Source organism: Mizuhopecten yessoensis, unplaced genomic scaffold, assembly GCF_002113885.1.
Source record: "Mizuhopecten yessoensis strain PY_sf001 unplaced genomic scaffold, ASM211388v2 scaffold131, whole genome shotgun sequence".
Lineage (NCBI taxonomy): Eukaryota > Metazoa > Mollusca > Bivalvia > Pectinida > Pectinidae > Mizuhopecten > Mizuhopecten yessoensis.
Window position 1 is genome coordinate 24310 of NW_018403393.1, and position 14533 is coordinate 38842.

Here is a 14533-nt window from a genome sequence, read left to right on the forward strand (position 1 = left end):
TTGGGTTGTTGTCAGTATCAATCTCTCACTATCATCAGTTCCTCGCCTCTAAAATCCAGGATCTATCGTCAGTCACACTAAATTGTATGTTTTCTACCTCTTTTTCACAGGGATATGTGCCTGCTGGTTTGGGGAAATATCACCAACAAGGATTTTGGGAAAATAGGAAAATAAAGTGATTTTTTGCTTAAACGGGAAAACACCAGAAAATGCCCGAAATCATGTTCACACTACAAGTCGTTTCACCCTAAATCATGTTCACACTACAAGTCGTTTCACCCTAAATCATGTTCACACTACAAGTCATTTCACCCTAAATCATGTTCACTACAAGTTGTTTAGCCCTAAATCATGTTCCCACTAATATAACGTTACAGTTTCACCCTAAACCAATTTGCTCAAGGTTGTAACTTGTTTCGTTCAAATATGAATATAATTTTTGAAGTTATAAATATCACTTTAAAGGTTTTCGATTTTTTAAAACCTTATTGTTTTCATATATTGTGTTGTCAGATGAATTTCAGTTGTATACTATGTGCAGTTCTCGTCCTAATGAATCAAATGAATCTAATGACAAAAACGACTAAGGAAGACTTAGGAAAACTGCCAATGAGTCTGTATTGGTGATACATATAATATCTAGACTTACAGGCAGTAAACATATTATTAGCCCATATGACTTAGAACGAACAGGATTTAGGGCAATATGACCTGACACCGATACAATATATAGTCCTTCTTTTGAGTAACAGTTACTAATGTATACATAATTTTACTACTAAAATGGGGAATAAAGGGCATGAAAACAGAATAAAAACCTTTTAAACCATCTTCGCTAGCCAAGGGTTACTTTCAGCAGGGACAGTATATAGAGACTCCATTATACGTCCCTGCTTTCAGTTAGTAGACATGACCGTTCCAGATCGTAGCCTTTGGCTAGCAAAGATGCTTTGGAACATCAGGGTAAAAAATCAAATACCAGTAAATTGGATTTAAAATAATACTCCTTAAAAATTTCTTACACTTGCAATACTGCATAGATAATATTTTGATATCATTTTGTTTCTGTTTTGTAGATTTTTTGGTACTCCACTGGTCGCTGTCGACATTATGAAGAAACGATTGAGGCGCCCATTAATGCTGACACTGCTAGTGTTTTACATAGGACTGGTGCTGTTTTCTCTGTTCAACTACCGTAGTCACTGTACCTACACAAATCCAGAGTCTCTAGTTCGGACACACATCCTCAGCCCTCTCAAGGCCGCACATATCTGTCCGATAAACTTTGACAACCTGGGTAAGATGGTTAGGTTGCATTGAGGAGCATGTGAGGGCATGGTTTTCATGTCCCAAGCCACATTTATTAGTGAAAGGACATAAACTGTTTACCTTCCCTCTCTGTACAATGAGGCTATAATTAGGGAATTGTAATTGACTTCCAATCAGCTTTTTCATTTCGTTGTTAAATAAGATGTGATTAATATTTGGTATCCAAATTAGGAACAGTGGTAATCATATTTACACGAAAAAATGTATAAATTGATTATCAATCAATCTAATACACTGTTTAGAAAATTGGAATTTGGTTTGAATTTTAATTTTAAAGTTTAGGAATCAATGTTGTTTAGGCAGAGAGTGTGCCCCAAAATCTGTGCCTTTTGTATGGCACCAAACTTTGATCTAGTGCACCTTAGATCCAATGGAATTCAATATAAATTGTATAAACATAGAACTTCAGGATTCCTGTACCACTGACAAAACTTGTAAGCATGCAGCGGACACTTTGTTTACTGAGAGCCTTTAGATTTGATAAAAAGTTTTTGAAAGAAAAACATACTTTGGGGAATGCCTTTGAAAAACTGGTAAATAAACAACATAAAGCAACATCTTTAACTGATTCACTTATAAACTTAGTTAAGTTATAATGAAACGTTTTATTTGTTTCCTAATTGCTCCAGTCATATATTATGAAATATTTTTACTTGATTCCAGATGTGGTTAAATTGGATATTTTCTCTGAACCATCATTTGAACTCATAAAGCAGAGAAATCCCCATGTTTTGCCGGGTGGACAGTGGAAGCCTGAAGGATGCACATCATTCCAGAAGGTTGCTATCATAATCCCATACAGGAACCGCCTCCATCATCTCAAGATCATGCTGAACAGGATACACCCGTTACTGTGGAAACAAAACATTGACTACCAAGTGTTCTTAGTAGAGCAGGTTTGTATGAAGAAGGATTAATAGATCTATCACTGGCATATGTGATGTTGGCAGAGTAATCTCAATCCAGGGATAAGACCTTTGAAGCTTCTGGCATTGCTGATTCTATTTTAAGCACCAAGTCCAATGTTAACCATGGAAACACTGGGTAAAACGTTTCAAGAATCCTCTTCTTAGTTAAGTTAGCCCAAGGATCCCAATATTTGGTCAACATGTATCTTGGATAAAGCATTATGATTAGTTAAAATGACCTTGACCTTCTTTCAAGGTCATCGGGCCATATGTGTTAAAACCTTCAAGCAGAATTTTCTACAGAACTAAAAGGTCTAAAGTAATGATATGTTTGATGTGACCACTCGTGTGGGGTTTTTGTTTTAAGTATATTGTGTTTAGGTCAACAGTATAACTCAGACTGCTGGCCAGGGTCAAAGTTTTCTTCTCTTTTAGTTCCACAGTATCCAATGTCATGATTTGTTGACCAGTAAAGCAAAGCTTTTCTTTGTCCTTGGGTCATACATTTGAAATGGTTGGTATTTCCATGTAATAACCATATACTTGCAAAAAGAAAACAACACAAGTATGGTTGTAGGGTTAGCCCTTAGTGTCTGGTCCTTAACCATACACACAAACACACAGATCTCAACCAGACTTGCTCCATCCTTTGGTCCAGGGATGGAGAAATAGTTGCAATACTACTTTTGATGAGAATATTTTGCCATGATTACATCACTATCTAGGTGAGCACTATGTATACTGGGCCTACTGTTAGAAATGATTTTACTTTTTAAACCAAATTGATATAAAGTTTGTAAGCTTTATTTTAATGATACTGATTTGATGTACAGGCCGGAAATGACAGATTTAACAGAGGAAAGCTGATGAATGTTGGATTCACTGAGGCAATGAAGATTGGCCAATTTGATTGCTTTGTTTTCCATGATGTGGATCTTCTCCCGGAAAACGACAAAAATCTTTACATGTGTGATGACCACCTGCGTCAGCTGTCGTCTGCTATCGATGAAACTAGATATCAGTGAGTTTTACTCCAAATAAGAATTGTATGTGTTTGTACTGTGAGTGATTATTCATTTACTTTTTTCATTGTCGGCTAAATGACATTTAAGAAATATTCATTGTATAACTTTATCGTATATACTACATGTACCGATAATAAAATTTAAGTGACTATATATGTATTTATATGCGAAAATATATGATAGAGTTGTCTTTCCCTACCACAGTGTGATGTACTTTAACTATGCTGGCGGTGTTATTGCTATGAAGGCTGACAGCTTCCTTAAAATCAATGGCTACCCGAACTCCTACTGGGGCTGGGGCAACGAGGATGATGACATCTCGGCACGGTAAGTCATATTTTATCCGCATAATTTTGTTGCTTGAAATTTAATCTACTTGAAATTAACAGATTACCATGTAAATGGAAATTATATTTAATTTGAGTTTATACACAACATGAATGCAATGCCCTTCCATCATGTCTTACTTAATATAAGGTTCTATAAACGTGGGTCTGGGAGTAGGGGACATGTATATGTACTGTATGAGATATGGGGCAAAGAAGTAATTCCAACAGTGTGGACAAGTCTAGGTTGTCAAATTTTCGGAGCGATCCGCTCCTTTTTCAAGACACAGTGAAACAGAACAGTTACATGTACATATACATCATATTACAAGAAGATAGAATTGATATACTATAATTGAAAATATAGCTATTATATAAAACCAATAGTCCCCTCGCCTAAAGACAGCTGAAGGCAGCAATTAAGCTTAGAGCATCGCGGACAAGGAACGCTGATGTAGAGGACCTATTCTTGCGCAAGACGCACTGTCATATAAAGTGAGTCAATGAGAGATATCAAAAACGTTGAACATGTGCATTTGGAAATCTGGCCCGGTAAATGTGAAAAATCTCCAATCTGCTACGGAATGTCTCATTAGTCGCCTCTCAATACTGCGATAGATCTAAGTCACAGCAGGGGGTCCCACTTAGTCGCCTCTTTTGGTTTGCAGGAATAATGCATGTGCCTCTATTGGTTTGCACGAATTATGCATGTAATTATTAAATAAGTGAGTGCAGGAGGAATAAGTAGATAAAATGGCTAAGATACTGTATAAATCTGCAAAAAATCTGACAACGGCTGTTGGTCACACACACTGACATGAAGCAGCAGGCAGGCGAGAAAGCAGACCAACTGTGCAGTAATGAATCATTAGGTCAAATGCCCCCTGGAAGGAAAACGAGCGGATGGCAACAGCCTATCGTTCGTTCATACCTCGAGGGTAGCGGGTTTGTAGATTGGTGGTCCAAAACCGTTCTCTCGTACGTCGTCTCGTTTCATCCCATGTAGGGCAATGATCTATGGCAACAACCTGCATGTCTTTCCAACTATGGCTAGGCATATTAAAATGCCTTGCCACAGGGAAGTCTGGTTTGTTCTGCTTGATGGAGCAGCGGTGGTTGTTGATCCTGACATTGAGCTGGGTGCAGGTCTCGCCCACGTACTGTAACTTGCATTTATTGCAGGTAATAAGGTACACCACATTGACTGATGTGCATGTCAGCGTTTGTAGTATGTGATACACTTTGCCGTTGATTGTAGCCGAGGGGACTATTGGTTTTATATAATAGCTATATTTTCAATTATAGTATATCAATTCTATCTTTTTGTAATATGATGTATATGTACATGTAACTGTTCTGTTTCACTGTGTCATGAAAAAGGAGCGGATCGCTCCGAAAATTTGACAACATAAACTTGTCCACACTGTTGGAATTACTTCTTTGCCCCATATAATATTTAAGTAATTCGTATCCTACGGACTAGTCCGAATTATTCTGACGTTTTATCAACTTTTTTCATATCGGTCTATCGTCGATTAACGTCAGAACTCCGGCCCTCTATAATATGCAGGAAATATGCGACCCGCACCCGGAGCGCACTTTAAACTGATATTTTAGAAACAAATCGTCACTTTCACACACATGTCGCACATGGATCGAAAGATCTATTCTTTATGCACTAGGTGGTATCAATAATATGTTTCAAAGATCATTACGAAAAGCATTTTCCAACGTTTTCTATACCAACCCATGTTTTTTATGGAAATTAGGCCATGAGAAATGTCACATGACTTGGCGAGATCTCGCGTTACCGAATGTATTTCCCAACGTTATGATGTAGGCCGGAGAGATTTTAGTCACGTGGCATTGGAAGGCGGGGCTATAAACAGAGTAAATTTGAAAAAATATGTTTTTAGTGATTGTATTAGTTGTTTGAGGCATGTTATGTATGTTCATCATGTTCATAAAGAATAGATCTTTCGATCCATGTGCGACATGTGTGTGAAAGTGACGATTTGTTTCTAAAATATCAGTTTGAAGTGCGCTCCGGACGCGGGTCGCATATTTCCCGCATATTATAGAGGGCCGGAGTTCTGACGTTAATTGACGACAGACCGATATGAAAAAAGTTGATAAAACGTCAGAATAATTCGGACTACCTACGGACATACCTCCATTACGATCCAGTGTTATATGGGATTTTACCGTCTATATTACTTCTTTGACCCATACTGTATGAGATATATATATATGTGTGTTACTATATTTAAGTAGCCTATACATGTGACTGAAATTGACCAATGAGAAGCATGTATGAGCATTAGAAAAAATGTGTTAAAGGAGGCAGCAGACAGGAAGTTTTTCAGAAAGTTTGGCACCTTATAAGTTTTACCCTCCCACCATCCCCATGTCATCGCCTTACAGTATTTTCGTTTTGTTTGAATGCTTCTGACAACTTCTGTTAGAAGTTGATTTTTTCTTATTATTTTGTTTCCTTTATGGGAGTTAATTTGTTTAGCGCTATATATTGACCATGAGTCTACCATGCTATATATTGACCATGAGTCTACCATGCTATATATTGACCAGGAGTCTACCATGCTATATATTGACCAGGAGTCTACCAATAACATCCCCTGGGATATAACTGAAGCATGATCAGGTTCTACAATAACATTTCTTGGATATAACCGTAGCAGGATCAGGTTCTACAATAACATCCCTGGGGTATAACTGAAGCATGATCAGGTTCTACAATAACATCCCCTGGGATATAACTGTACCAGGATCAGGTTCTACAATAGCATCCCCTGGGATATAACTGTAGCAGGATCAGGTTCTACAATGACATCCCCTGGGATATAACTGTAGCAGGATCAGGTTCTACAATAACATCCCCTGGGGTATAACTGTAGCAGGATCAGGTTCTACAATAACATCCCCTGGGGTATAACTGAAGCATGATCAGGTTCTACAATGACATCCCCTGGGGTATAACTAGCTTGATCAGGTTCTACAATAACATCCCCTGGGATATACCTGTAGCATGATCAGATTCTACAATAACATCCACTGGGGTATAACTGTAGCAGGATCAGGTTCGTTCTACAATAACATCCCCTGGGGTATAACTGTAGCAGGATCAGGTTCTACAATGACATCCCCTGGGATATAACTGTAGCAGGATCAGGTTCTACAATGACATTTCCTGGGATATAACTGTAGCAGGATCAGGTTCTACAATAACATCCCCTGGGATATAACTGTAGCATGATCAGGTTCTACAATAACATCCCCTGTGTTATAACTGTAGCAGGATCAGGTTCCAAAATAACATCCCCTGGGATATAACTGTAGCAGGATCGGGTTCTACAATAACATCCCCTGGCATATAACTGTAGCAGGATCAGTTTCTACAATACCATCCCCTGGGATATAACTGTAGCATGATCAGGTTCAACAATAACATCCCCTGTGTTATAACTGTGGCAGGATCAGGTTCCAAAATAACATCCCCTGGGATATAACTGTAGCGTGACCAGGTTCTACACTAACATCCCCTGGGATATAACTGTAGTATGATCAGGTTCTACAATAACATCCCCTTGGATATAACTGTAGCAGGATCAGGTTCTACAATAACATCCCCTGGGGTATAACTGTAGCATGACCAGGTTCTACACTAACATCCCCTGGGATATAACTGTAGCAGGATCAGGTTCTACAATAGCATCCCCTGGGATATAACTGTAGCAGGATCAGGTTCTACAATAACATCACCTGGGATATAACTATCAGGATCAGGTTCTACAATAACATCCCCTGGGATATAACTGTAGCAGGATCAGGTTCTACTTTTGACCAGGTGGCTCAGTTGGTTAGAAAAAGCTCTGCAAGTTTATAGTTACCATTGTTTAGCAGTGGTACAGACCTCTTTATGTATTATCAGTTTTTATGTACTGTTTTCTGTTATTTAGAACACAGGAAGCAGGACTTTTGATCACTCGGCCACCAGAACACATCGGGATGTTCAAGATGGTGCGCCATGTTAAAGAAACAAGATCTGAAAATGGGTATGTAAAGGGTTTACTAACAATAATTCCAGATAATCGTTTTATCCCTATAATTTCTTCGTTGCACACGACTGATAATAGCTAAATCTCAATTTTCATAAGAAAGAAAAAACAGGCTGATAGTCACTTTAAATATAATCATAAACATAATGGGCTTGAGAATGGATAAATGATGATTTTTTTTTATTTCAAAGGGAAGTTTTTAAGTTCTATTATTTTAGTATCATATTTATTTGAAACCCCACTGAGATATTTAGTGCAAAATCTTCTTTTGATTTGTTAAACATTTGTGTATAAAAATGTGAGGATACTACAGCTAACTGCAGTCAGAGGATATGCCTAAGGATTGAAATCTGAAAGAGCAAAATGATCTTGGGGGAGGGGAGGAACACTGGTTTAGATTATATTGAAATCATGATTGAGCTGATTTTTTCTAACAGGTATGATGCGTTTCTTGGGTGGCAAGGAAGATGGATGCACGATGGCTTAAACTCGCAAAACACAATGAATTACACTGTAAAACAGCTCGTACACCTACCTCTGTACACCAACATCACTGTAGACATCGGCCCCTCTGAGGGGCACCGGATTGATGTCACCAAGGACACCACACATGAATCATTTTGGTGGTATGTACACACAGAATATACACTGGTGGTACCACACACACTAGCTACTCTATTGTATAAACACTGGTGGTACCACACACACTAGCTACTCTATTGTATAAACACTGGTGGTACCACACACACTAGCTACTCTATTGTATAAACACTGGTGGTACCACACACACTAGCTACTCTATTGTATAAACACTGGTGGTACCACACACACTAGCTACTCTATTGTATAAACACTGGTGGTACCACACACACTAGCTACTCTATTGTATAAACACTGGTGGTACCACACACACTAGCTACTCTATTGTATAAACACTGGTGGTACCACACACACTAGCTACTCTATTGTATAAACACTGGTGGTACCACACACACTAGCTACTCTATTGTATAAACACTGGTGGTACCACACACACTAGCTACTCTATTGTATAAACACTGGTGGTACCACACACACTAGCTACTCTATTGTATAAACACTGGTGGTACCACACACACTAGCTACTCTATTGTATAAACACTGGTGGTACCACACACACTAGCTACTCTATTGTATAAACACTGGTGGTACCACACACACTAGCTACTCTATTGTATAAACACTGGTGGTACCACACACACTAGCTACTCTATTGTATAAACACTGGTGGTACCACACACACTAGCTACTCTATTGTATAAACACTGGTGGTACCACACACACTAGCTACTCTATTGTATAAACACTGGTGGTACCACACACACTAGCTACTCTATTGTATAAACACTGGTGGTACCACACACACTAGCTACTCTATTGTATAAACACTGGTGGTACCACACACACTAGCTACTCTATTGTATAAACACTGGTGGTACCACACACACCAGCTACTCTATTGTATAAACACTGGTGGTACCACACATACTAGCTACTCTATTGTATAAACACTGGTGGTACCACACACACTAGCTACTCTATTGTATAAACATTGGTGGTACCACACATACTAGCTACTCTAATGTATAAACACTGGTGGTACCACACACACTAGCTTCTCTATTGTATAAACACTGGTGGTGATTTAACATGGTAATACACTTTGATATATGTAGGTTTGCAGTAGGGGTTAAACACTTCCAAAGGTCAAGGTCACAAGGCTTATCATTCCGAATTTCATTTCAGGGACACCGAATTTTGTCAGAATAAGGGAAGATGGTCTCTAATCCTTGTCTGATATATCAGACTACCAGGAAAGGAGTGTCTAAATTGTATGTGACTGATCAGACTATGGGTAAAGGAGACTTTAAATTTTGTCTGATATATCAGTCTGTGGGGACCTCATCATTTTGTTTGATGTACCAGATTTTCTGATATACAAGACAGAGTGTGGGTTAAGGGGCCTTTAATTTTGTCTAACTAATCAGTTTAAGGCAGTGAAATATAGGGTTTAGTGGATAATAATAGAATGTTTTGATTCTTTACAGGTTTCTTAAGTTCTACTTTCCATGAGAGAAGATACCAACCAGCTTACAGTGATTTATTTGTAAATCTTTTAAGGAAAGAGAGCATGACTAGGGATATTATAGAACATCTTGCTTGATTGTATACTGATCATATGGAGAGGAAATGAAACATTGTGTTTCCCTTACCCACTCAAGTTTCCGCAGTCTTATTTCCCTTATTCTCTCCGCTATCTAGAAAAATGAGCAAAAGGGAACCACAACTTGGTTCCTAGTAGCCGACACAGTGGACAACGGTCTGTAAGCCGACACAGTGGACAACGGTCTGTAAGCCGGCTCATCTGTATTGTTGTGTTATTGTCCTGTTAAGGTATAGTTAGATATGTATTGCCCTTGTAGTAGGGAATCCCGATTATTTGTTGTGTTATTGTCCTGTTAAGGTATAATTAGATATATATATATATTGCCCTTGTAGTAGGGAATCCCGATTATTTGTTTCCATCTGTTTTATCATGTTTCATTTGCACTCTGCTGTTGTGAAACATTATTCCAGGGAAACAAAGAATTGAGTGTTTCCTCACAACAAGAGCAATAAATGTATATTGACATCATTAATACGTTTTGGTTTTAGAATTATTTATTTTCTGTGACATTCTATGATTTTTAGTCCCACTACTGAGATAAAGTGAGGAGATAAATACTGTGTTATTTATCCAGTGAAGCTGTCACCTTTCATTGTAGGTTTGTGGTTTTAAAACAAGTGAATACTTGTAGTCCCAGTAGTCCAATACTTATACCTAGAATTATTTGTTTATTTTACAATGTAACATTCCATATAAAGCAGGCAGCAGCAATTCCTATAATGCGATCAGAGAGAGTGTGGAGTGATGTTATAATTCAGTGTTTTCTGTACATGACATAAATAGACACACCTTAATACACTTTTAACATTGGTACGTAAATCCTACTTAATATGATTGATGTCAAATGTGTTGTCGTGCCATTCATACAGATATTAATATTTGCATCAGAGACTTTATTAATCAATATAACAATTCTACAGTTAAATTAATTAACAGTGAAAGTGAGAAGGAATGCTGAGGCACCTGTCTGTACACATATATTTTTTCTGGACAAAATTGTCCCAGTTGTCCTATCGTTTCACAATTAAGGTAAATTGTACCATCTATTTCACACATATTGACTAAAATTGCCACAGTTAGCGTCCTTTTCAACACAAGATTAACCATAGAAATCACCTGAACCATAGTTGTTAAAAATTAAAAACTTATAAATTTGTAGAAAAAAAAGAACAAAAAACCGAGGGCTTAAACTCGGGCCCTTTACCTCTTCTTCGCAGTTTTACCTTAAGCTAATTAGTTGAAAATTAAGGTGGCTGGATTAGGGTGGAAATGTTCACATTTTCCGTGTGGAGGCATTCAAATTGTAGTCCAAGTAGTCCAAATGCGAAAATTTCCACATGTCAAAATATGGATTTTATGGTAATATCTAATAAAATATGTAGATTTCAGGACTGTTGCCAACACAAACAATTCCACATACCAACCTGTTTAAACGGTCACGAGGCGAACATTTTCACATACCAACCTGTTTAAACGGTCACGAGGCGAACATTTCCACATACCAACCTGTTTAAACGGTCATGAGGCGAACATTTCCACATACCAACCTGTTTAAACGGTCACGAGGCGAACATTTCCACACGCCAACATTTCCATTTTTACAGAATATAACATTACCTAGTGAAAGGAGGCACATGTCTACACTTAATGTCTAAGTATGTGGAACATCAATGGGGGGGATAGGGACATCGTTTTAATGTTGTGGCCGACCTAGTGTGATATTGAAACATGATATCATATCATTGGCATCACTAGACATCATGTCATCATTGAAAAGCTTAAGAGGACATGCATAATGTCATATTCAGTTCAAAGGTATCATATTTTTTTAAATATTGTTCTTTTTAGCTCACCTGGTCCAAAGGACCATGGTGAGCTTATGCCATACCGCAGCGTCTGACGTCCGTCGGCTGTCCGTCCGTCCGTCAACTTTTCCTTTAAAACGCTACTCGTCATGAACGACTGAGCAGATTTTAACCAAATTTGGTCAAAAGCATCCTTGGGGGAAGGGGAACAAATTTTGTATAAATGGTGGGTCTGCCCCCCCTGGGGGCGGAGGGGCGGGGCCCAATAGGGGAAACATAGCAAATTATTCTTTAAAATCCTTCTTCTTCTGTAGGAATGAAAGGAATTGTTCCATATTTGGTCAGAAGCATCCTTGGGTGAAGGGGAACCAATTTTGTATAAACTGTAGGTCTGGCCCCCTGGGGGCTGAGGGTCGGGGTCAAACAGGGGAAATATAACAAATTCTTTAAAATCCTTCTTCTTCCGTAGGAATGAAAGGATTTGTTCCATATTTGGTCTGAAGCATCCTTGAGTGAAGGGGAACCAATTTTGTATAAACGTTGGGTGTGGCCCCCCAGGGGCCTGAGGGGCGGGGCCCAATAGGGGAAACAGCAAATTATTCTTTAAAATTCTTCTTCTGTAGGAATGAAAGATTTTGGTTCATATTTGGTGTGGAGCATCCTTGGGTAAAGGAGAACCAATTTGTATAAACGGTGGGTGTGGCCCCCCAGGGGCCTGAGGGGCGTGGCCCAGTAGGGGAAATATAGGTAAAACCTTTATAATCCTTCTTCTACCATAGGGATTAAGGGATATTATCTTAATTTAGTCTGGAGCATCCTTTTGGCAGAAGGGACTCAATTTTGTATAAGCGGTGTGTTTGACCTCTCTGGAGGCAGAGAGGCTGGGTCCAATAGGGGAAATAGAGGTAAAACCTTTAAAATCCTTCTTCTACCATAGAGATTAAGGGATTTGATCCTTATTTAGTCTGGATCATCAATGGGCCAAGGGGACTCAATTTTGTATAAGCATGCAGTGGGTGTGGTCTCCCAAGGGGCAGAAGGGCGGGGCCCAATAGGAGAAATAGACGTAAAACCTTTAAAATCCTTCTTCGACCATCGGGATTAAGGGATTTTATCCTTATTTAGTCTGGAGCATCCTTGGGTCAAGGGGACTCAATTTTGTATAATTGGTGGGTATGACCCCCTAGGTTGCATATATGGGGCTCTGTTTGAAGTTTGTTCTCGCTATATCTCAAGTACTGGATGGATCTTTCTGAATTTTCATATGTACTTACAGCACCTACTTCATACCAATTATTTTAAACATATTCAGGTGAGCGATACAGGCCCTCTGGGCCTCTTGTTTACAAAAGCATTATGTTAATATACTGATAACATGTATATGAGTAGTGCCTTATAAAACTCACAGTTTATTTTGCCTTTGGACATAAACCTATAGCTGTCCATTTTCTTTAACCTTAAATAAAACATTTACTTCACTTCATTCCAATCAAGATGTTTGTTCAGGAATAAGCATTATATGCCAGCATTTATTTCTTAATCATTTTCAGAATATCAATTACAATCATTAAGAATTTTGTATGTCCTGTATGTATGGTTATTGGGTTACCTTGTAGCGGTTTAAGTCCAGTATGTATGGTTATTGGGTTACGTTGTAGCAGTAAAAGTCCTGTATGTATGGATATTGGGTTACTTTGTAGCAGTAAAAGTCCTGTGTGTATGGTTATTGGGTTACGTTGGAGCGGTTTAAGTCCAGTATGTATGGTTATTCGGTTACGTTGTAGCAGTAAAAATCCAGTATGTATGGTTATTGGGTTACGTTGTAGCGGTTTAAGTCCAGTATGTATGGTTATTGGGTTACGTTGTAGCAGTAAAAATCCAGTATGTATGGTTATTGGGTTACGTTGTAGCAGTAAAAGTCCAGTATGTATGGTTATTGGGTTACGTTGTAGCAGTAAAAGTCCTGTATGTATGGTTATTGGGTTACGTTGTAGCAGTAAAAGTCCTGTATGTATGGTTATTGGGTTACTTTGTAGCAGTAAAAGTCCTGTATGTATGATTAGTTCACCTTGTTGCAGTAACAGTCCTGTATGTATGATTAAATATGTATATATATAAGTGTTGCTTCGGTGCTCTAGAGTAGTTTTATTGTTGCATGTTAGTGTTAATTAGTAATTTTTGGTCATTTATATTTTTGAATATTTTTGCAAGCATTTCTTGAATTAAGGTTAGTGGTCACTGTATCAAGGTTATAGTCACTGTGTTTAATGACTTTTTTTGCTGATATTTCTTAGTACATATGTGTCACCTATTGTTGCATGAATGAATGATACACTTTTAGACCCATACACATGTGTTTACTTTTAATTCAAAGTTCACCTGTTGCACATTATTTGTTTCCACAGTAGCAAGGCTGAGTCAATCTAATTTCTTCACCTGTGAAACTGTGACCACTGTTTATAACTCTGTATACTGAGAACTGTTTGCTGTGGTTTAACTTGCACCTTTTCCCTCTCTGTATTGAGGCAAATTTAACATTACAGTGAACTTAAGTAAACAATTTCATCAAGACACAGCACTAACAGCGAATCTATATACCTAAAGCACGGGCACTAACAGAGCATCTATATACCTACGGGCACTAACAGCACATCTATATACCTACGGGCACTAACAGAGCATCTATATACCTAAAGCACAGGCACTAACAGAGCATCTATATACCTACGGGCACTAACAGCACATCTATATACCTAAAGCACAGGCACTAACAGAGCATCTATATACCTAAAGCACGGGCACAACAGAGCATCTATATACCTAAAGCACAGGCACTAACAGAGCATCTATATACCTAA

General features: G+C 38.3%; 1 protein-coding gene and 1 long non-coding RNA gene across 17 annotated transcripts in view; one reads left to right on the forward strand and one right to left on the reverse strand.

Moving 5' to 3' along the window:
• On the forward strand, window positions 1-11755 carry LOC110455597 (beta-1,4-galactosyltransferase 3-like). The gene is made up of 8 exons (XM_021505835.1): window positions 1-84; window positions 1077-1297; window positions 1993-2225; window positions 3071-3258; window positions 3467-3589; window positions 7566-7661; window positions 8102-8290; window positions 9752-11755. Exons 2-8 carry the CDS (start codon window positions 1111-1113, stop codon window positions 9774-9776), a joined length of 1041 nt encoding a protein of 346 aa, XP_021361510.1. The 5' UTR covers window positions 1-84; window positions 1077-1110; the 3' UTR covers window positions 9777-11755.
• A 1679-nt stretch (window positions 11756-13434) lies between these two features.
• Window positions 13435-14533, reverse strand: part of LOC110455664 — a 5881-nt gene continuing 4782 nt past the window's right edge. For 15 of the 16 annotated variants that reach the window (XR_002463526.1, XR_002463534.1, XR_002463485.1 and 12 more), the window contains 2 exons: window positions 14496-14529; window positions 13435-14399 (listed from right to left, as the gene is read on the reverse strand). This is a non-coding gene — a long non-coding RNA (uncharacterized LOC110455664). The remainder of the gene's footprint in view (window positions 14400-14495; window positions 14530-14533) is intronic. The other variant, XR_002463532.1, reaches the window with a different exon arrangement.